Source organism: Patella vulgata, chromosome 9, assembly GCF_932274485.2.
Source record: "Patella vulgata chromosome 9, xgPatVulg1.2, whole genome shotgun sequence".
Classification (NCBI taxonomy): Eukaryota; Metazoa; Mollusca; class Gastropoda; family Patellidae; genus Patella; species Patella vulgata.
In genome coordinates this window covers 32,302,651-32,327,063 of record NC_065887.2, presented here as the reverse complement: position 1 = coordinate 32,327,063, position 24,413 = coordinate 32,302,651, and the positions used below count along the sequence as shown (strand labels likewise).

Below are 24,413 nucleotides of genomic sequence, written 5' to 3'. Positions count from 1 at the left end.
AATTTAATTGTATGGAGTAAATCAGTTGTTTATATTGTTTTATTTACCCAATAATCAATTATCTTGGCAAACCGATCATGACCGAGATAAGTTCACTGATGTTTTTGTAATAAAGAGCAATAGTATTGATTGTTGATTAGCTTTATGATTTTAGACATAATGATAAGTTCACCAATGTTTTTGTAATAAAGTAAACTCGTATTGTTTGTTGATTGACGTTATCTCATGATTTAAAATATTTGGCGATGGTTAATATCACCTCACATAATTTACATTGCTGAGAGTTGTTAGTACAGAACACAAGTAATTTGTATGTGATTGGCTCCAAAAGAACGTAAGTTGCCAATCATTCTTTGAACTCTCGCTATTACAAATGTAAAAATAGCCAACAAGCCTGGCTGCACGATTCTTTCAAGACAATGTTCTTTGATGCGTAGACATGTCGTCTCCCAACCAGCCACGATTGCGCCTTTTTTAACCAACGCTATTATAAACCACACAGTGGATTTGATCATGTATTAATGTCTGCTGCATTATTACTTTTCGCAGACGTCCACCTGAGAATACACATCATGTGTCATTAAGCGATTTATATTTTGATTAGCATAATAGGCGGATCCCTGATGATGCAATGACATTTGTTATATATTCGTTTCGGGTTAGTTTGGTTTCCAATACAAGCCAATATTAGAAAATATAATTAATAAAAACGATAAAAAATCAAAGAATGAATCGAATACTGGTGTGATTTTAAAAAATTAAGTAAGTTGAATAGTAATAGATACAAGACAAGGTGATCAACAAAGGTTAAAAAGTAATTTTACTGAAAAGAGCAGAAAAGACCAACTGTAACATGCACGAATGTATTCGATGTACAATTTTTAAACAAAAAGTTCATGACGAATAGGTCCTTCAATTGAAATACATTTTTCTTTTAACATAAAATGAGTGCCCAGAATCATTGCGTGGATTTGGAAGCGGATCCAATCAACAAATATTCAAGTAGATCGTAGACCTGTGATGCGTTCATTTCATTTCATTTTGCGTTAAGTACGACCTTATGCCTAACTTGAAACCGCACTCGAATATACTACCATCAAGATTGATCAACAAAATAGTTTTGTAGTTTGCAATTTAAAAATATATCGTGTGCCGTGATTCTACAGCAATTTTTAACTATCATACTTTAATACAGTAAAAAAGTGTATACACAAAAAACGGAATAAACCCAACAAATAGGTTGCCAGACAACAAAACATACGCCCACAGCAGCTAAATCGTCTGAGGAGTCGACAAAGGTTGTCGCATATTATCCCCTTTTTGGGGACGACCCTACAAATCAAAATTAAAACAAAGAAAATCAAGATATTATTAAAGTAACAGTATTAGTATAATACATAAAGAGCCTAATTGACATTGACTAGAAAAAAAGTCTCATGGAGTTACCTCCCCTTCCAAGATGGCGTCCGTAATGACACAGCCTGCAAAATGCAAAAGTCAAAAGGGTCAAAGGTCAGTAATCCTTTTACAGTATATATTTCGGCAAAATTTTACGATCATATTAAAGGTTATGTGTTCTAGATTCTCAAATATGACTTTGTGCAAGAATAATCAAAATAGATTACTTTTAGTGAGCTGAATAAAGTCCGTCCCATTTTTGGGACGCTGCCCATTAAAGGGCATGTTTTTCACATTTGCCATTTTGTACATGCTAAGTTCCGAATAGTGAAATTTTTCAATTTTACAGCACAGATAGTGTTTTGTATAATTTTACATGAATTTTTATAGGTTACTGAGTGTAAATGTACGGAGGCGTATAGGGGTCATGCAAAATTTTGTAGAAGATCTCGAGATCCTGCGATCCTGTGATACTTTCTCGAAATCCCGTGATCACCTGGTAATTTTCTCGAGATCTCAGTTCTCGAAATCCTCTGATAATTTTCCTGAGATACTGACATCCTGTGTATCTTTTCTCGAGAATTTGAGTTAATTTTCTCGAGATATTGACATTCTATGTAAATTTTCTGAGATCCCGAGTTGATATGAAACCTTATATGATAGTGTATCCACGTTGTGAAGCAACCATTGTCCCAATACTTCGCACCAAATTTGATAAAACAAATATACTCTAACATTTGTTACAAAGGAAAACTGCTAACTAATGAAAGAATATACTGACAATCGATAGGACACCCATGATTTACACTAAATTTTAAATATGATTAAAATCGATTGGGTTCATCGTCTTATAGCCCCAATACTTCCCACCAAATATGAAATTCAAACCCTACCACGTTAGCTTTAATGTGTAAAGCTTTGAATTACAGACTTGCTTGTTAAATTATTTCAATTTAATGTGTGGGCGACGTTTAATTGAAAATGTTATATTCTGCATGGTTTTCGGACCATATTTTGTTTTAGAATAAAGCTAGACAGAGAGTTTATTGTCTTGCGGCACAAATGCTTCGGAGCAGATTTTAAATAAAAAATCTTGAAAAACTCTGGGTTCTAACGCGTTCACAAGGTTTACCGGAAAATAGGAATAACGCCATAACAAAACTTCAGGGAGCGCTGCAAATCAATAAGGGTTCCTCTGCTTGTGACACTAATGATTCAAAAGAAATTTGAACGATAGTCACGCAAAGTGTGGAGATACGCCCACGCAGCATCTATGCATCAACAGCAGATTATTCGAAAGGAAAACTTGGTTGTTTAATAAATTGTATAAGGATCTAAAATCGAAAATCCGTTAAAACACAAAATTTGAAACAAAATCGTTAAAAACTGTAGGCTCTTCTGAGCTATTAAGGTTTTCGGGAAAGTGTGTGTACGTGTGTGTGTGTGTGTAAACTCCGAAACAACAGGTTGTGGGGCGCTGAGAATACGTTAAAACTACGCACACACATGAAATTACCCGAGATCTCGAGAAAATTTACACAGGATGGCAAGATCCCGAGAACATTAACTCCAATTCTCGAGATCGTTATCACAGGATCGCAGGATCTCGAGGCCTTCTACAAAATTTTGCATGACCCCTATACGCTTCCGTATAAATGAAACCTTGGATCGGATATTGGATGACGAGGACGACTTAAATGGTGCCGATATTTTTATTCAACCCCCAGAATAAATTAAGTAGGAGAATATGTCTGAATAAACCAGAAGAATTTTCCGTCACCTGTAATTTTTTAACGCCGTTTAAAGCGATTTAGTAAAATATACAGCAAAATGGGACTTTAGCCTACATGGGATTTTACATTATTTAACATTTGATATTTTATACAAATATAATTAGAAATGAAATAAATTACCTGATCTAAATAAAAACTAGTTGTTTCTTTGTTAAACCGTCATTATAATTTCCAGTGCTATTGTTTATATTTTTATTAAAACATGTACCCTCTTGTGGGCAGCGTCCCATTTTTGGGACAGCCTTTGAAATGACCAAAATTAACAGATTTTTAAAATTTAACTGATTTTAAACTACTAAAACTTCAATTTCGTGACATTTTAGACATCATATTAAAAAATCAAACAAATTTGATATCTCGCCCAAGATTGGGTTAGGGGAATTTAATAGACATTATAATTTTCGTCATTTGAGGGTTCACAAGGTTCTAAAAACTAAAACAAGGGCCATAACTCTGGAAGTAATCTACTGAAATTGTTGCAAATGAACAGGCTTTTTCGTTTTACTAATTCAAATAATGCATATAAATTTCATACAGATCCGATGATAACGTTCACAAGGTTCAACAAAGTAAAATAAGGGCCATAAGTATTTAATGGAAACTGCTGACATTCTATACTTCTTCATTTCACTAATTTAAATGATGCATATGAATTTCATACAGATTAGGTGATAACATTTGTCGTTCAAGCGTTCACAGGATTCAACAAAGTTAAACAAGGGCCATAACTCTAGATGTAATTAACGGAAATTTGCTGAAACTCAATAGGCTTGTTCGTTTTACTAATTCAATCGATACATATAAATTTCATACAGATCGGACAATAACTTTTGTCGTTAGAGCATTCACAAGGTACAACAATGTGAAACAAGGGCCTTAACTCACGGCGTAATTAACGGAAATTGCTGAAATTCAATAGGCTTCTTTGTTTTATTAATTTAAATGAGGCATATAAATTTCATACAGATCGGTTGATAACTTTTGTTGTTAGAGCATTCACAAGGTGCAACAAAGTGAAACAAGGGTCATAACTCAAGAAGAAATTAACGGAAGCTATTGAAATTAAATAGGATTCTTCATCTCACTAATGCAAACAACATATATCAATTTCAAAACAATCAGATGATAAATGTAGTCTGTAGTGTGTTCACAAGAAATTGTGGACGACGGACGGGGACGACGGCAATATACGACCACATTTCCATGTGGGCGTATAAAAAACGAACTCAGTATAAATGTTGAAAATGTAATGAAGTCGTTCTGTAAAACTATGCATACATTTCCTTCACTAGACATGCCGCTTTACGTGACTCCGTTGAAATATAACCGCATATGTACATTCTTTCTATACAGTGTGGGTTTTCGCGTCAGGATTATTGACGAAACTATTCAACATTTCAAATATCGTGGCAGTTTGTTAACATCGTGGCAGTATATCTTTTTGACATCAATTGTTTATGACTGAAAAAAATCGTTGATTTTTCATATCAAATTACACCGAGACCTATCGTGTCACGCGACTATCGTGGCACACGATAGCAACTGCTCCACAGGGTTATTTATCGTGGCAATATCGTGGCGTTATCGTGTCAATTTTCAACAAAAAACGACACGATAATCGTGTTTGGTCAACCTTTGGTCAACGGTCAATCTCCGTACTGTATCTTTTAGGTTCTCCTGAAATAATTTAGTGACCTTTTAATTTGTTACATACCTCTAACCAATAATCCACTGCATCATGAACTACAAGAACAAGGGCGCCTACTCGCAACAGACTGCCACTATATGACGTAAACATTAAACCAAGTGTACAGAGGTGATGAACAACCATTTCCCAAAAATCCTGAAAAAAAAAACATACACCCTAACTAACAATTTCTTTATTTGTTTGGTAAAACAATATAGACAATGTTCATACATGTACATGTACATTTTCAGCAAGAGCCAATCAGAATAGCGGTAATCATCACCCAAGGTACACATCTATCATTTTGATGAAATCTATCGAGAGGTTCAGATGGAAAAGTTGAAAACATTTAAATCAACTCGATTTGAAGAATTCTGAATAAGCACAAACTTGGCAACATAAATATATGTACCCACCAAACTGGCTTAGGGCAAGAAGTCGAAATTTGGTTGAAATACATCAAGTTGTCTGGTAGAAGAAATAAAAGATAGCGGTGCAAAGCATAGAATTATGCCCACACAGCAGCTATGTCTCAACTGCAGCTCATCTCTAAAGACTCGAGTTGAGGTCACATAGTGTTGAAAATCAATATTCATCTTCTCATGACTCCAACTCTCCTGACCAATTTTGAAACAAATCTGTAGCCTCTATATATATATATATATCAGGTTAACAAGAAGTTTGAATGGGGTTAGCGCTAAAACAGAAAGTCATTTGATGCTCAATATCAATAAGGTCTGTCCTCTCATAATACCAAATTTGAAAAACATCCTCTCAAGGTTTGAAATCATCAAATTTGAAAAAAATCTGTCCAGAACTCTAGCCACTGTCATGTTGATGAGAAACTGTGATGTCGGGATGACAAGGGCAGTAACTCCAAAAAGGACAAGCCAACAGTGAGGCTGATGTCCCCCGCCGAAATCCCAAAATAAATAATGACACATATTAATTAATCGCACATTTATTTTTTTCAAAAGTATCGAACAATCAAACTGTACACTAAGTTCCACCCCTCTCTACCAGAAAGAATAAAGATTATCTTGTCCCAAAGTATCGACCAATGAAAATGATTAGTTCTGCTTAGCTTCAGCTCGAAATGTTAATCATTGAACTCAGTCAAGACATTCACCTAATGAACATCTACATCAAGTTTAACCATTCTACCTCAATTAAAAGGGGTCATCTTCTTATGCTGTCTATGTTTCATACCAAGTTTGAAAAAAAAAAAAAAAAACCTTTAAAAACTCTAGCCTCTATCGTGTTCACAAGATAAGAAATTTTCATATCAGAATGACAAAAGAGAATAACTCTGGAACAAATGTTGTAGGGATCATCCTCTCAAGGTTTGCAATCATAATGACAACAACTTGCCTACTTTTCAACAATTTTCACCTGTCAAACGTTCTTAATGAACAAAATGTGTACATGTCTGGACCTTAGATTTTCGAATAAACTGAGTGTCAGCCCTATGAAGCCCCACATCTAACTAGTGAAGGTCGGGCTTGACAAATCCAGTGACTATTTTGTATCAAATCTGAATAAGTATCTGCCAAGCAACTACTAAACCAAATTTTTTAAAATTTAGTGTTGAAACTACTATACATGTACAAGTTTAGACCGTGTTTTGGATTCCCACAATGAAATTTATTCATAATGACCTAGGTCACGTATATTCCCACTCACTGATTGGTTCAATAGTAGTAGATTATCAGAATGAGGCAAACGACCTTGGCAGAATAAATGGCACATGTTTTTAATTTACTTTTTTCATTCGTGTTGATTGAGCAAAATGATAAGTGGGAGGGTGCGAATAACAGGAGTAGTTATACTCATTGATTTTTTGGGATGTCATAGATAGCCTTAATAATTACGGCTAAAGGTAGGCACGTTTTTTTCTTCGCGGCTCAAACAATTTGCAAATCGAAAGTATGATTTCATACTCGGCATACACAGACACTCATAAACATTGAAACAAGTAAGAAATTATGAGTACCGGTATATGAACTTTTGATGTAATTTTGTTCAAGAATTTCACGTCTTTGAATTATCCGAATAGTATTCGGATAGCCAACAAAAGTATTCGGATCACAAATCTCGATCTGATTTTCAACACTAAAATTTATCCAGTAGTTTTAGAAGAAGAAACAGAAAATATCTAAATTTCCTCTTTCAAAAGGTGTCTCTTTCGACACTTCTTTGGGGCAATTCAACTTTCAACATATCTGAATAAGCACTAACATAGCCATATCTACCAAATTTGGTTGAATTCTGGTTCAGCAGAAGAAGTCAAATATGCAAAAATACATAGGCTATATGAACTCACTGCTTACTGGCAATAAATATACAAAATGAAAACAAAGGAAAGAATGCAAATCAAACTTATTGTTTTTATTATCAGCCACAAATTGCTAATATCATCTTTATAATTTAAGAGCATCATCTTACCTTCCGTCTGACATCTGAAAATACTGATATCAGTAAAGAAACATAAAAACCAGCTTCTATGGCATAATACCAGAATATATCATTGGTCACATGCTGAAAAAAATTATTCAAAATATAATATGAGCAAATTATTTTCATAGCAGATTTCAGCATATTGCAATGGTCTAGAACTCGCATTGTTTGGGAGTCCCATTCTATATCTTACATTTTGCTTCTTAGTGTTGAAACCTGCAATTTCTCTTCTTTTTCCTCTCTCCCTTGAACAACTTTTGCAGTTGTTTTTAAAAACTGTTGCAGACTGACAGCATGTGGGTGTAAAAAAATCACACCTAATACAATTGAATTAAATTTCTTTTGATTATAACAAAACAGAACTTACATGATATGGCCATCCTTGAAAAGTTAACTTTCTATCCCAAACCCAGGGTTTCTAAATAATAAAAAATACAAACAAAATTAACATTTAAATATTTAAAGAACTGATAATTTCAACATTTAGTAATGGTTTTTCATGCTCAATGTAAAGATATCCCAATTTTCCAATTTAAAAGGACTAAATGGTCTGATACATCTGTTCATAACATAAAATGCGGATATGGATACGGAATCTGTGGCCGAGTCTTAAGGAGGTAAATTCATCTTCATTCATCAGTACCGTATCAATATCTTAGGATTAACTTTCACCATACATGTATAGTTTTTATGTCAGCCGTTGATACATTGTTACAAATTTTGGGTCTATTTTTTGTTGTGTAGTGTTCCTGCAGTGGGTATGTTAGAAAAAAAAAACTTACATTATGAAGAACAACCACTCCATACCAAAAAATAAGTAAATAAAAAATAAAACGCCAACTGAAAAACAAAGAGTATAATTTGTGTGTCAAAGAGCTGACTAAATGTAATAATCTAACTTATATCAAGGAGAAAATGAGCAGTAATTTACTTTCATTCCACAGGCAACATGACTGCATGTATATTTGTGGAAAAAGGTCATATTATTTCTAAGGACTGCATTAATTAAAAAGATACATGTACTCATGTAGTACAAGTTTACACTTTGTGTGACAGAGAATATTTCTCAACAAGGTAACCAGCAGCTTCATCATCCACAGTGTATTAAAACTCTTTGTGTCATGTTTTCCTCTGTGTTTTTTGAAGGGGCCTGTACTATAACAAACTGGTCAATAGGGTAATATATTTTAAAGAACAATCATATCTCAAAAGCAATAACCCTGAAAGTACTTTTCTGAACACACTTAAAAATTGATAGGAATTGTCTTTAGCCTAATACCATTTACATCTACGTGTATTCCTTAAAATGGACATAAGAAGGGGGTTCAGATTGAGATAGACTGTGTAGTACAAACACACCCTAAAGTCACATGTTTATATCATACACGTAGTGTGCATTAATGCTGGCAGCAGGCACGATATACATGTACATGCATTGTTGAATCGATGTATATACATCAATATACATTATATATCATGTAATGTACCCTGATTTAGTTGAAAAAAATAATACTGCAGTGGACGCTGTTTAGTAGTACACTGGGTTTACTATAAATAGCCCAATCGACAGCACTTGTGTTTTCCGTTAGTTTCGTACATTCACTTTTCAGTAGGGTAAGCTACAGACTTTCGATCTTTATATACAAATAATAGGACATGGTTAATAAAACAACCATTTTCAAATACATAAACAAAAGGTTGTTGTATACTTTGTGGATTTAGATATTGTAAATATAATAGAGAGTAGCTCCTATAAAAATCAAAATGGCGGACAACAAACTCAGAAATAAAAAAAATCCCAGCCAAATACAAATCAAAAGTTTAGAAAAACTATAGATTTTATTTGAAAAAAAAAAGAAGGTACAATTTCACCATGCTAGAAATCGCAGGGGAGTCGGAATGCAAAAAGTTTCTGATGAATCAAAAGATTGCTCAACTAGACTATTTAGAGCAAATTTTATTTACATGTACAAAATTCTACTTATGGAACAGTAGATATACCTGCTTTCCGTAAATTTATGAAGAGTTTTTGTTCTGTCTTGATTTCTGCGGTTACGAAACCATCGTTCTATTTGACGTCTTGTAGAATCAGTCTGTTTTTGCAAAGCCTGAAAAATAAGAGGTAAACGATCCAGTCCTTCACGTTTACGAAATAGTGCGTGAGTTTAAAAATGTTGCATACTTAATACATGTCCATCTCCAAACATACTGATAGCGATAATGAACACAATGAGACAAGAGGTACATAAAAACAATTTAGATAATGTAAGGTTTTATTCCCGCGGATAGTCTCCATCAACATCCGGCGACGGTATCCAGACAACTTGGACCAAGATAGAAGAACACTTAAAGAACGCTCGGACCAAAATAGAAGACCCCTTGAACCAAGATTAGAAGACAACTTGGACCAAGGTAAGAGGACCACTTGGACCAACAAAAAAATTAATAGAAGACCACTTGGACCAAGATTAGAAGACAACTTGGACCAACAAATAAAGTGATAATTATAATTGTTTAATTCATTTTTTTTTTTTTTTTGAAGACCACTCGGACCAATCTGATTTTGAAAAAAGTGGTGTTTTAATAAACTGATATTGTTGTTTTAATAAATTGATAGTTGTCTTGGTTTTAATACTGAAGAACCAGTACAAAGAGAGTTTGCCAGGCAATGAAACATACTCCCACAGCAGCCAAATCGTCCGAAATGAAATGAAATGGGGTTTAACGTCCTACTCCCATACTGGGCTAATGAAGACGGGCATACGACATACAGTGTGCTATGAGGGAAATTTTGCACGGGCAGCGGCACTAACGCCTACTCTTATATCGAATTACAACTGCCAGGGGATCCTTTACGTGCATTCCTATATATATACGGGACCTCGGTTTTTCATCTCATCCAAGGGACTAAACAGCTGTCCTTGTCCGGCCCTCCGTCCTGCATCACTGACAAGGGGGAACAATGCCGGAAAATCTGGATGAACTTTCTCGGCCAATGCAGGGATCGAACACCCGACCTCCAGGCTAGCGAGCCAGCGTCTTACCCACTTAGCCACGTGATCCCCCCAAATCGTCCGAGCGGTCGACAAGGGTTGTCGCATATGTATTCTTTTGTAGGTAATGGGGGGCATTTACAAGAAAATTTCATACAGATCAGATCATAATTTTCATCGTTTTAGGGTTCACATGGTTCTACAAACTGAAACAACGGCATTAATTCTAGAAGTAATTAACGAAAATTGCGAATTTCAATTAGGTTTCTTCGTTTTACTATTTTAAATGATATAAATTACATACAGATAGAATGGTACACTTAACTTTTGGCGGTCGAGCGTTCACATGGTTCAACAAAGTAAAACAGAGGCCATAACTGAAATTGATGAAATTCAATAGGGTCCTTCGTTTCACTAATTTAGATGATACATATAAATTTCATAGAGATCAAATTATAACTTTTGGCATTACAGCATTCACAAGATTGAACAAAGTGAAACAAGGGCCATAACTCGAGCGACCACTAGTACATTCGATGTACCTGTCGAAACCAATTTAAAATGAAAGAGTACATATCACTGAGTACGAAATTCACCATAACAGACAAATTTGACTTTGGGATGGCCCAAACTGACACCTAAATATGGACCCCAGAGGGTTTAAAAAAACTACCAGTTAAAACTAATTTTAAATGAAAGAATATTTCGCAACGAGTTTGAAATTGCCCATAACAGACGATTAGACCCCTGGGATGGCCCAGACTGTGATACCCCAAAGCCGAAGGGGGCCAGAAATGGCTTATACTCATACATGCAGGGTACTGGTCAAAATCAATTTTAAATGAAAGAGTACATCTCACAGAGTACAAAATTGCCCATAAAAGACGATTTTGACCCTGGGACAGCCTAAATTGATACCCTAAATATGGACCCCCCCCGAGGCCTGAAAAAGTTGAAACTATTTTTAAATGAAATATATTTCATATATATTGACCTCAAGTTTACTAAATGTCATTGTGCTTCATAACGATTAGAGGATACTTGTCGAAACATCGTGCTTTTAGAATAAAACTAGTGATTGCTTTCCATAAAAACTGTGTTCTGTTAATGTGTTTCCAGATTGCTAAAAGCCACTCAAAGATAATGTAGCTAAAGCTGACAGATCCCATATGTAATAGCAAATTTCAATAGATTGTTGCCAAACCAGAGCTTGAGAACACAATTTAAAGTAGGTAAGTATCTAACTCAAAATCATCCAAAGTCTTTGACATTGAAATCCCAAATTATTTGTCAGTTTAAAGATGGGTTCCCGCGTACAAACTGGGTGATTTAATGGTGTATATGGGCCAAAAACATATTCAAACTAATCAATTTGTCAATTATGCTTCAAATCCTTCTAAAACATTGTAATTGCAAAGGAATGCCCTGCTATTAAAATTCGATCAAACCAGGTCATGTTTACGTCACGTCTTGGGAGTCAGAGGAGAATTCATTGCATACATAAGACGATGTTGTCTTTAATCGCTTACTATTTATTACAAATATAGAATCCTAATTAAATTCTCGGATTATCCACTACCCGCGTCTTTTTCCGTTATTTTTATCTCAGAAAGTATTGTACGTATAACAAATTCATAAAGTTTATCAACTTGTACATCAAGCGCTCAATGTTCGCTTGTGACCTTTGACATCACGCGTGCAGAAGTTCCTAATCGTCGGGCTGTTGATTAGGGGAACCCTTACATTTTTGTCCTGTATACGCTCCATGTGTGTTTTTACGGGAAATCCAGTATTTTTCTAGTAAGATTGGATATCTCTACTTTACATATATACCAAAATTGCCATACTTTTATTGGAAATAACCACCCGATAAATACTTTTCTGGGAACCCATCTTTAAATCAACATTAGAATTGGTTATCAAGCTATTCAGGAGTAATCATGTAAAACATTGATGAGTCTCAAAATTTGTACAATCGCACAGGTGTGACTATGACAGATTTAACCCTTATCCCTTTATTAATTCTATAAAAAATTAGATATGTATACAATGTGATTTTGGGTTCTAATTCATGCTTCAAGCCTATATATGTAGTACTTTATAGAGCGTGCTATGAATAATTAACAATCAATTCTTGAGTTTACCTAATACATGTACATGTAGGTCAATAATAAGTAAGGTCAGTCAGATTACAAATTTAGCTTCTAGAGCCTCCACAAATAATTGTGAGAGATGAACATGCATGACTACACCATATACATTTTACATTACATGTGTGCATAAAAATATGACCTGGATAATCAATAAAATCAATTTATCTTACACAATCACAGCTTATTCATTAGAATTTGGTGGAATTATATTTGAAAGGGATTGTGTAAATATTAGCCTACTAGTACTAATGTACGTGGTTTCATAAAACCATGTCAAATTGATACCTTGTTTCTTCTTGCATGTACATTTAGGAAATAGGTCCCAAAATTGCCTGCATAGCTTTTCAATTTACAGATTTAATAAATAAGATTTTCATCCAATGAAAATACAATCTTAAACTACATGTTATGTCTACATGACATAAGGTTTGCCAGAACTTCGGGGGAAGAAACAAGGTATCAATTTTACAAGAGCTAAGTCAATGTCTGGCTGTTGGTAAATAAAGGGTACAAAGGTCTAAGTCATGTCATGTACTATACATGTACATGTTCTGATTACGTTACATTATTAACATTAACCTTTAGAACATGATATCGTGTGATTATTAAAGAGGCATTATCACTCTTGCCTCATATACATAATTATAATTAATTTGGAACAATACAACCCTAGACATATCTATCAAAAATATCAAAGCATTATAATCTACATGTTCTTTGCTTAGCCATTTAGCAAACTACATGTATATATAATAGTACTATATGTACTGTATGTATTAGTACTATGCTAATGATATTCCAGAAAAAAAGATCAGTCAGTGCTGAAAATTCTGAAAATCAGTCATGACTACAGCAACTGTAGAAAGAGATCCAGCTTTGAAACTGAGATCCCACTCTGTATACCGTCAGGAATTCCAATCAATCAATCACACTGTTGCAGTTGAATTCACCTTAATCAAGAAATTTTACAACCCAAAAAATTAATGAACCAAATAATGACGATGCCTGAAAAAAGGCCTAAAAAGTGACTACATGTGCTCTAGAGAGGTACTAGACACTGTTTATTGTACCGATTTTAAATATTTAAAATTATAATCCATTAGTCAATTTAAAGAAATTTTGATTCCCCAAAATTCAATGAAATAAAATAATGATGAGGTTTATAAAATGTTGCACCAATCAGAGGGGCTCTAGACAAAATGTATTAATCTATAGTCAGTTCAGTACAGATTTGCTGTATCAAATTAAAAGAAAGTAAAATTGTTTCATTATCACATATTTGCATTAGAGATAACTATTTAATTTCAGGCACTTTATTTTAAAGACCAGAAGGCAGGATACACTCACATTTTGCAAGAGATGGATAGAGAACAAGCTAAAAACAAATAGGATTTTTTGTACAATCAGGGACAATAATCCAGAAAGTTATGGTCTGAAATACGCAAATATTAAAAGGGACTGAGATCTTTGGGATATAAAGATATGTTTAAGTTTCATCAAAATCGGATAAAAATTGTGACCTCTAGAGGATCCAAAACCTTCGTAGCATACTTTTACATAATTCCCGTACAAAGAGCGGCCATTTTGTCGGGTAGTTTCATTTCGACTTTCCCTAAATTGGAATTCAACCTTCATTATGGTGGAATGGTAATATATTTAAACGGTTTTTAAAATTGGAAAACAAAATTGTGACCCTTAGAGAATCCGCACGCTAAAAATGTGATTTTTCAAACAATCAGGAGCCATAATCCAGGAAGTTACGTTCGGATATACGCGATTATCAAAAGGAACCAAGATCTTAGTGCGTAATGGTGACCATATACATGTATTCACAACTTTTTTTTAAATCAGATAAAAATTGTGACCTCAACATGAACCGCAAACTAAAAACGTGATTTTTTGTACATTCAAGGGCCATAATTCATAAAGATACAATCCGATACACGGCAATATCGAAAGGAACCAAGATCTTTGGGTTATAAACATGTACATTGTACTTTAATAATACTGGTAGTATAATGAAATCTCAATTCTAAGCCACTTGTACTATAGCAGTCAGTTCAAAGTTTGTTTAATTTTTCTGCATTGCATTAATCATAGCAATATTAAAATATTGCGCAACCTTAGTAAATTCTTCTTAATAAGGCATACATATAAATGTTAGGTTAGATGACACATAAAATTATGTCATCTGGAATACATATAATCATTCTGAAATAAAAGCACTGTTCTAACAAATATTTACTTGTCTGTTCTATAGGATCATTTTACAGATTGAATTGCACTAAATATTACTCCAGATAGTCTTTTATTATAGCACAAAATAAAAAATCAAATATACTTTACCACAAAATCTGCATCTGTAGGTTTTTTATTATCATGGAAGAATTTTTCTAAAATAATATTTGGTGTAGGTTTCTCTACGTTCTCTCCTGTTAAACTAAGTCCCAAATATTGACCTAGTGGAGATGCAAAATATCTAGAAAAAAACAAAACAGAATGAAACTCTTATAATCTAGTTTTCCAGAAAATATGCACAAGCAGCTAATTTACCCAGGTTGTTTATAATGTACAACACAAGATAACACACAGTTCATGCTAATTTACCCAGGTTGTTTATGTCACCAGCAGCTGATTTACCCAGGTTGTTTACCTGTACCGGTATATGATATGATATGTATAGGATATTAACCTATGATATCAATCCCAGGGAGAGAAGGTTTATATCCGACATATACAACGCTTAAATTTAATGGGCTCTTCTATTAAAAGGCAACAATGATTGGATAATTGCTAGATAGTTTCTGCCAAATAGCGAAAATTACTGAAGTAATCATGTGAATCATGAATGTATGTGCATGTTTTTGTTTATACGTTGCCATTTTGGAGTAATTGAATTGAAAGCAAAAACAAAATGGATAGTAATACGAAGTCAGACGAATAATCAATCCTTTTTAGCCAACATATTGACGATGGAATAGATGTCAATGCAAATATCGATGAAGATCTATCCAAAGGATTTGACCGACTGTTTTAAGTGGACTGTACCCAAAAATACTTTACAAAGGAACTCTTGGGCGATAAATACTTTCAAGTCTTGGAGTGTGTGGAGAAATACATGTAATAGAAATGTGGACCTGTGGACGGAAAGAAAATTCTGAAAGATATCTTAGACATGGAGTATGGATAACCGATTTAAATATGCCGATAAGTAGCCCGTCTATTTCGGTCCTGAATGCTACAAACTGTACCATAACAATTTTTAATTGTCAAAAGAATAAAAATTTATTTCTGTGTTCTTTGTATTATTTCGATTATCAGCGGTTGATATGAGCCGAATATATCGACCGGAGATGACATCATTAGCGGTTGATATGAACTACATATATGATATATCAACCTGTCATGACATCATCAGCGGTTGATATGAACCGAATATATCAACCTATGATGACGTCATGACAGTTTGTTATGGACATCAAAGAAAAAACTACCGCCAGTTGTATATTGATAACACACAGTTCACAAGCAACTGATTTACCCAGATTGTTTATCTAACACACAGTTCACCAGCAACTGATTTATAATATCATATACATAGTGTAATAAATGAGACGTACATGTACATGTAAGGTGGTTACCCTCTGTGGGGTCTTTTTTGCGCTTCACCCTGCTTTGGTTGTTACTTTAATTTTGTGCAGGACAGAATGTTTCCTTCTTTGGGACAGTTTTGAGCCCCACCTTACTGTGTCTTTTAATTAATTAGTTTAGTTGCCAGATGATTAACGTTTCTCTCTAGGAGACATTTTTATGTTGCATCTGGCAGCCTTTGCATATCCTTATATGCGATTTGTCATACAAATTTGATCAATGAAGTCCCAGATAAGCTGAGAGATCCAAATTGGATCATCCAATGTCTATCATCCAGGTGTGGGGAAATGGGAGTATTAGGCAAAGTGTTTTATCCCTCCCTACCAATTTGTCAACCATTGATTGACGTTCGTTACTTAATTGATCACAATCGACTAGTACGTGTGAAGGGGTTGCAATATGTGTGAATATTTCTTGAATATCTGGGGGACGCGGTGGCTTAGTGGGTAAGACGCTAATTTGCTAGCCTGGAGGTCAGGTGTTCCGGCGTGGTTCCCCCTTGTCAGTGATACAGGACGGAGGGTTTGACAAGGACAGCTGTCTAGTCGTTCGGATGGGACAAAAAATCAAGGACCCGTGTACACATTGGCATACATGTAAAAGATCCCATGACAGTTGGAATTCGATATGAGAGAAGGGTATAGTGCCGCTGTACGGGCAAAATTTCCCTCCTAGCACACTGTACTGTATGGCGTATGCCCGTCTTCATTAGCCCAATTCGGAGCAGAACAGTCAGACGTTGAACTCCATTTCATTTCATTTCATTTCATTTCTTGAATTTTGCATTAAATACCCAATAACATGTAAGTAAACAGCTTGTGTAAGACCTCTCTGTTCTGTGACAAAATCACTACCCTGTTTTAACGAATCAATAGATTTCATAGATAATAATATAATTGTAACTAACAATAATTGAATCAAATTCAAAGAACATCTGTTGCCAATGGGAACAGGTGTATTGCGTGCTAATAATAAAAAGAATTTTGGTGACACTTTCATTTATGGGGCATGTATAGAATGATATCCAAAACCATTTAATTAATGCACCAGCATACATGTACATGATTGAACACTTCTCCATATGAACAAATATATTGTCAACTAAAACTAAAATGTACTATGAGGTAACAATGACAGTGTCAAAAAGATTTGCATTATTATATTATATATATAATACATGTACATGTATATTTTGCAGCGTTATCAAGTAAAAGGTGAACCATTCAGTCAGTTTGCAAATTTTTATCTGATTTTCATGGAACTGAGTTTAGAGTTTGACCAGTCAGGGCTAGAAATTCGTCATTTTTTGTGAGAATCTAAGAGGGTTCTAACATATGCAATCTGCGCGAATCTTAATAATACTGACAAAAAAACAAAATTGTTTTTATTGTTTATTGCATGTGAGAAAATGCCGTAGCCAAACTAAGCTGATATGCCGTCGTGGCATTTGTTCATAACACAATTTGTAGTCCTTTGTCCATCACGTAACAGTCACGTAACTTGCAAAAGTTTTTATTCATTCGTCGATTATAGACAAACGGCACAATGATCACATGACAACCATAACTGAAATTGCTAAAAAATAAACTTCTGTACAACTATATACATGTAGCCTTCAATAATATTTTTAAAATTAAGCCTCTATCTGTCAGTACTGTATAAAATAAAAAATCTTAACGGTAAACGCTATTATTTAGAACTGGTTTATTAACATAATTCCAAACGATATGTCACGTGTCATTGGAATTCGACAATGGAGATTCTGTCTGGAAATTATCTACTGTTTCTCTCTCCGTGTATTCGATGTTCTGTCAAGAGGATTATATTCAATGAGTTTAAATTTTCCTAACAACTGGTTAGTGAATCCATCAATGTATTATAAAAATTGTGACCTCTAGAGTGTCCACAAGACCACAACCTTCGTATTGCATACTTTTACAAAATTTGCGTACAAAGAGCAGCCATTTAGTCGGCAGTTTCATTTCGATTTTCCCTAAATTCGAATTCAACCTTCATTTATGGTGTGATTTTTTGTACATTCAAGGGCCATAATTCAGGAAGTTACGATCCAATACGCGCAAATATCGAATGGAACCAAGATCTTTGGGTTATAAACATGTATTTCAACTCTCATCAAAATCGGATAAAAATTATGACCTCTAGAGGGCCCACAAGCTTGATATACCAGATGCCATACACTATTTGCGTACGTGGGGCGGCCATTTTGCCTGGCAGTTTTAGCCTGATTTTCACAAAATTTGAACACAATAAACATTACAGTGTAACAGTGATATATTCGAACGTTTTTTTAATCGGATAATAATTGTGATCTCTAGAGGGACAAGCTAAAAACATGATATTTCATACAATCAGGGGCCATAATTCAGGAAGTTACTATCCGATATGCCCGAATATCGAAAAGAACCAAGATCTTTGGGTTATAACCATGAATTTCAAGTTTCATCAAAATCACAAGAAAATTGTGACCTCTAGAGGATCCACAACCATATTTTAACGCTATTTGAGAACGAGGGGCGGCCATTTTGTCTGTCAGTTTTGGGCCTATTTTCACGAAATTCGAACTCAACTATCCTTAGGGTGTAACGGTGATATACTACAACATTTTATTTAAATCGGAAAAAAATTATGACCGCTATAGGGTCCACAAGCTAAAAACTAGATTTTTCGTACAATTAGGGGTCATAATTCAGGAAGTTACAGACCGATATGCGTGAATATCGAAAGGAACCGAGATCTTTGGGTTATAAACTTACATTTTAAGTTTTAACAAAATCAGATAAAAATTGTGACCTCTATAGGGTCCACAAGCTAAAAATGTGATTTTTCGTACAATAAGGGGACATAATCCATGAAGTTTTGGTCCGATACATGCCAATATCAAAAGCAACCAAGATCTTTTGGAGATAAACCTATATTTCAAGTTTCGTCAAAATCGGATAAGAATTGTGACCTGTAGAGTGTCCACAAACAATTGTGGACGGACGTCCGGACGGACAGGGGCGACGACAATATACGTCCACATGAAAACGTGGGCGTATAAAAAATCTCCTGGTTTTTACCCTCCAACTCCGACTGTCAGTGATAATTATGCACAACAATGTTTGATATGCTTTTTCCTATACATTCTCAATTAAAATCTATTAAATTAACCATGCGCTATTGGCATTTGTACCTAAACTACCAAATTTCTCACAGCTTACATGTAATCCACACTAATACGTACTGAGATTGATTATGTACATTTAATTAAGAAAATAGAAAATACCAACAGTATATTATGTCCAGGCTTGGATTCAATTAGATTTTAAACAGGCTTCTCATTAAATTTTGTGGACAACAAAATGGCATAGCGAGCAACATAGATCGATAAAATTTCAACTCTACATCTCTTTGTAAATGGAATCAAACCATCATTGGACTGATATTCCTATTAGAATTTCATCTTTCACAATATTGTAATTTGGAAGGGCTTCTTATTACTTAACACATGCAAGCGAATTACTGAAATAGGCCGAGTTTGTGTCGAGTGGACGTTAGACCCCATTTCTCCATCTCTCTCCTACTGCTTAAAATGACGCATCAGGACTTAAATCACAACTCATTTTACTGCACTCTTCCCCTGCTCTGGTATTTTAATTTAGTCCCCCCCCCCCCCAAAAAAAATTAATTTGAGGAAATTCAATTTACTCTTCTTACATGTACTTGTATTTTGGGCTGAAAAGATACATATGTACATGTAGGCTAGCATACACTCTCATGTATACAGTACATGTACGCACTACGCACATGGTTTATAGAACTTGTCTATGTATGTATCTAGATACATGTACATGTAGTTTATGGTTTCATATTCTATTTGCATAAAAGTCACAATAAATAATTAATAAAATTAATGATTTTTTATAACCCCAGATGTACATTGTATAAAATTGCAAGGTATAATATAATGACAGTAGTGGATATTAATAAGTAGTAAAATCGTATTCCATCAGAAAAATTAATTAATCAGTTATATATTATTATTATAACTTATAAGCTGCTTCATGGAATAATTGTAGACATGTAGTAATTCCATTTTAACACTAAGTTCGCATTATAAGTGTTGTACAGGTTCAGTGTTTCATGTACATGTAATCCAAACAAATACATCATAGTGCATACACATGTACATGTTCAGGCACACTTCCATAATTTCATTACATGTATAGTAGGCCTCCATTTATACACTGTAATACTAATAGTAAGCGAAGTAGGACCGCACTACACACAAAACAACCAGCGGCTGCCAGGCAGGATACGACCAGATTTTGCAAGAGATGGATAGAGAAGAAGCTAAAAACAAAAACGATTTTTTGTACAAACAGGGGCCCTGATACAAAAAGTTAAGGTCTGAAATACGCAAATATCAAAAGGGACTGAGAATTTTTGGAATATAAAGATATGTTTTAAGTTTTATCAAAATCAGATAAAAATTGTGACCTCTAGAGGATCCATAACCTTTGTATTACATACTTATACACAATTTGCATACGAAGAACGGCCATTTTGTCGGTCAGTTCCATTTCATTTTTTTCCTGAAATTCCAATCCTTCATTAAAATTGGAAAAAAAATTGTGACCTCTAGAGAATCCAAAAGCTAAAAATGCGATTTTTCAACCAATCCGGGGCCATAATGCAGGAAGTTATGTTCGGATATGTGTGATTATCAAAAGGAACAAAGATCTTTATGATAAAAACATATATATTTAAAGTTTCATCCAAATTGGATAAAAACTGTGGTCTCTAGAGGGCCCACAACCTTGATATACCATATTTTTACACTATTTGCATACAAAAGGCTGCCATTATATCTGTCAGTTTTTTCTGATTTTCATGAAATTCAAATATCATTAGTGTATATATTCACACGTTTTTTTTTAAATCGGATTAAAATTGTGACTTCTATTGGGACCACAAGCTCAAAACGCGATTTATCGTACAATCAAGGGCCATAATTCAGGAAGTTACGATCCGATATGCGCGAATATCAAAAGGAACCAAGATCTTTTGGTTATAAACATGCATTTTAAGTTTCATCAAAATCACATCAAAATTGTGACCTCTAGGAGGTCCACAACCTTGATACATGTATATGAGATGTTCACACTATTTGCGTACGAGGGGCGACGATTTCGTCAGACAGTTTTGGTCCAATTTTCACGAAATTCTAACTCAACTATCATTAGGGTTAAAGGTGACATACTAAAACGTTTTTTTTAAATTGGATAAAAATTGTGATCTCTAGAGGGACCACAAGCTAAAAGCGTGATGTTTCAAACCATCAGGGGCCATAATTCAGGAAATTAAGATCTGATATGCGCGAATATCGAAAGGAACCGAGATCTTTGGGATATAGACATGCATTACAAGTTTCTATCGGATGAAAATTGTGATCTTTAGAGGGTCCACAACCTTGACATACCACATTTTACACTATTTTGCTAGTCAGTTTTGGTCCGATATTCACAAAATTCGAACTCAACCATCATTAGGGTGTAACAGTGATACATGTACTAAAATGTTTTTTTTAAATCGGATAAAAATTGTGACCTCTAGAGGGACCACAAGCTAAAAACGTGATTTTTAGCATAATCAGAGGCCACAATTCAGGAAGTTACGATCTGATATGCGCGAATATTGAAAGGATCTTTGGGCTATAAACATGAATTTCAAGTTTCAACAAAATCCAATCAAAATTGTGACCTCTAGTGTGTCCACAAGCTAAAAACTTGATTTTTCGTACAATCAGGTGCCACAATCCATGAAGTTATGGTCAGATACATGCCAATATGGAAAGGAACCAAGATCTTTGAGAGATAGACCTATAATTCAAGTTTTGTCAAAATTGGATAAAAATTGTGACCTGTAGAGTGTCCACAAACAGGGGCGACGACAATACATCCACATGAAAATGTGGGCGTATAAAAAACTACAAGATCAACCTGTGGACAAGACAGAATACACATGTAGACAATGCAAAAAATAAACAAATATCAAATCAACTCGAAAGACTTATTTCATTAATAATTCCAATCCCATTAGCTTGACATCATAAATCAGCAAGTTGGCTGAATCTAATTGGTTTCATGTGTCTGTTTATTGAATGAGTTCAGATACATGAGTTGGAAGGATCTATATGGATTACACTGAGAAAGGATATGATGGACATTGTTCACCTTTACCAGTGTCCAGTGGTTATTTTAGAAAATGCCATGGAATGTTAATAAAGCCCTGTGTAATCTGATAAAGAGAGATACATGTAGTATGGGGAATATCAATAATTATAAGTAAAATCAATTAGTTACAAGTCTCTGTATGCAGTTTACAACAAATTATTGACAACTGTCTGCATCATAAACAGATACACTTCATCAACTTAAAGTCATGTTGATGTCAAGTCAGTTAAATCTAACTTTCTGACAAGAATGACAGTGGTGCTATATACGACCTTATTTATAACGAATTCCAACTGCCAAGGAATATTTTACTTGCATGTCAATGTGTACACAAAATTATAAAAGTACATTGTTTAAAATTATAATCATATAATTAAACAGTTTAATAATTAATATAAGCTTTAAATTTCAAATAGCTCTAAATGTAATTCTGTTACTGTGGAATTGTCCATTTCAATATCCCTATAAATACATGTACAGTATAGACAAACCAATATTACTTTTTCTTAAAAGCTACGACTGTCACCGCCACATGGATTACAAATTTACAAATCACAACACAAACCGTTTAGGCCTACAGCTTGTTCAGTAATGCTTGGCATATTTACTGATGAATAGTGTGCTACTATAGAAACATATCAATATATCTGAGACAAGGATATTCATGACAGTATACATGTACATGTAGTTACTACAAAGCCATGTGAACTATAATTCTACAGACTACACCACATACATTCGTCATGTAGATTACAAACATCAATTCTGCATGTGACTAGTTAATCGCAATCTTTATTCCTTTGCCATCAACAAAAAAGATGCGTTGCCAGACAACGAAACATACGCCCACAGCAGCTAAATCGTCCGGGCAGTCAACAAGTGTTGTCGCATATTTTTACTTTTTCGGTAATGAAACATTTATAATACACTAAAATCTGATTAAGAGTAACAAGTAAACAACTCATGAAGTATTTATCAGAAAACCATTAGAATTTGTTTGGTTTTCATAAAGTTCTGCCCCATGCTAACGTTTAGTATACAAAACTTTTAATATCATGATTTTAGCTGTTCAAGTCATAAAAATTCATTGAAAATCAATCTACTTGTTCCTCTCGAGATCTTAAACTCTGTGTATCAATCTGAAGTCAATCAGATGATAACTTTAGCCTCAAGAGCATCACAAGATTTTTCAAAGTGATCAAGGGCCATAACATTGGCAGTAATTATCGGAAATCATTAAAAATCAATAGGATTCTTCGTCTCATGACCTCAAACACTGTGTATAAATTTAAACTTGTAGCCTATCCAGATTGAATTTCAGGCCTGATCTGCACATTTAAAGCCCCTTTGAGGTTTTCTTTTTCATGGGCGTGGTATTTCAGAGAAATTTTAGTATGCCAGATGGGTATTAGCTCTAGCTTCAGAAATCTACATCTGAAGCTAAGGTTGGTGTTGTGTATGAGATACATGTACATGTAGGATACACACTCTTTCCAAAACACCTCATACCATTTCCCTCCCTCCCATTTCTAAGTAGAGAATTAATAAAAAAAACAAAAAAAAACAAGGTACACATGTACATGCACATGAAGGCTAATTCACAGACTAATTCTATTTTTCTCCCTTTCTCTATAGTGACAGTCAATTCTTTTTATGAATTGTCAGATTCGAACAGATACATGTACCCTCTCACAATTTTACGTCTTCAATTTCAAAGGAATTATCACTCAGTCAGTCATCCACACGGCATTGGGTTGACTCGTCCACACACCCATGGCGACTAAGTCTTTTACCATTTAACAGTAAATATGATTATCACATAAATATACAAGCTGATTATGAGTAGGTCCAGTAAGTTTCCGTTGAGAAAATAGGCCATGTGGAAAATGAATACCATCCAAGCAATTAGTGCATTTACCAGTAATTTTGATAACCCCATAAATTGTTAGTTTTTCGTACATGTAACACGGCCAATACTTGAACAGGCATTATACAAGAGCTAAATCTACATGTACCTATTGCAGTTTTTCTTTATGCCTTGCATG

General features: G+C 34.4%; 1 protein-coding gene across 1 annotated transcript in view; it reads right to left on the bottom strand.

The window, feature by feature from the left end:
• The window catches only part of LOC126807700 (ceramide synthase 6), a 50,336-nt gene that overhangs the window by 18,534 nt on the left and 7,389 nt on the right, over positions 1–24,413 (bottom strand). Inside the window, exons 2-7 of the mRNA XM_050532449.1 lie at positions 14,828–14,960; positions 9,337–9,443; positions 8,118–8,175; positions 7,703–7,753; positions 7,324–7,416; positions 4,906–5,034 (exon numbers count right to left, since the gene is read on the bottom strand). Coding sequence (XP_050388406.1) covers positions 4,906–5,034; positions 7,324–7,416; positions 7,703–7,753; positions 8,118–8,175; positions 9,337–9,443; positions 14,828–14,960 — 571 coding nt within the window. The remainder of the gene's footprint in view (positions 1–4,905; positions 5,035–7,323; positions 7,417–7,702; positions 7,754–8,117; positions 8,176–9,336; positions 9,444–14,827; positions 14,961–24,413) is intronic.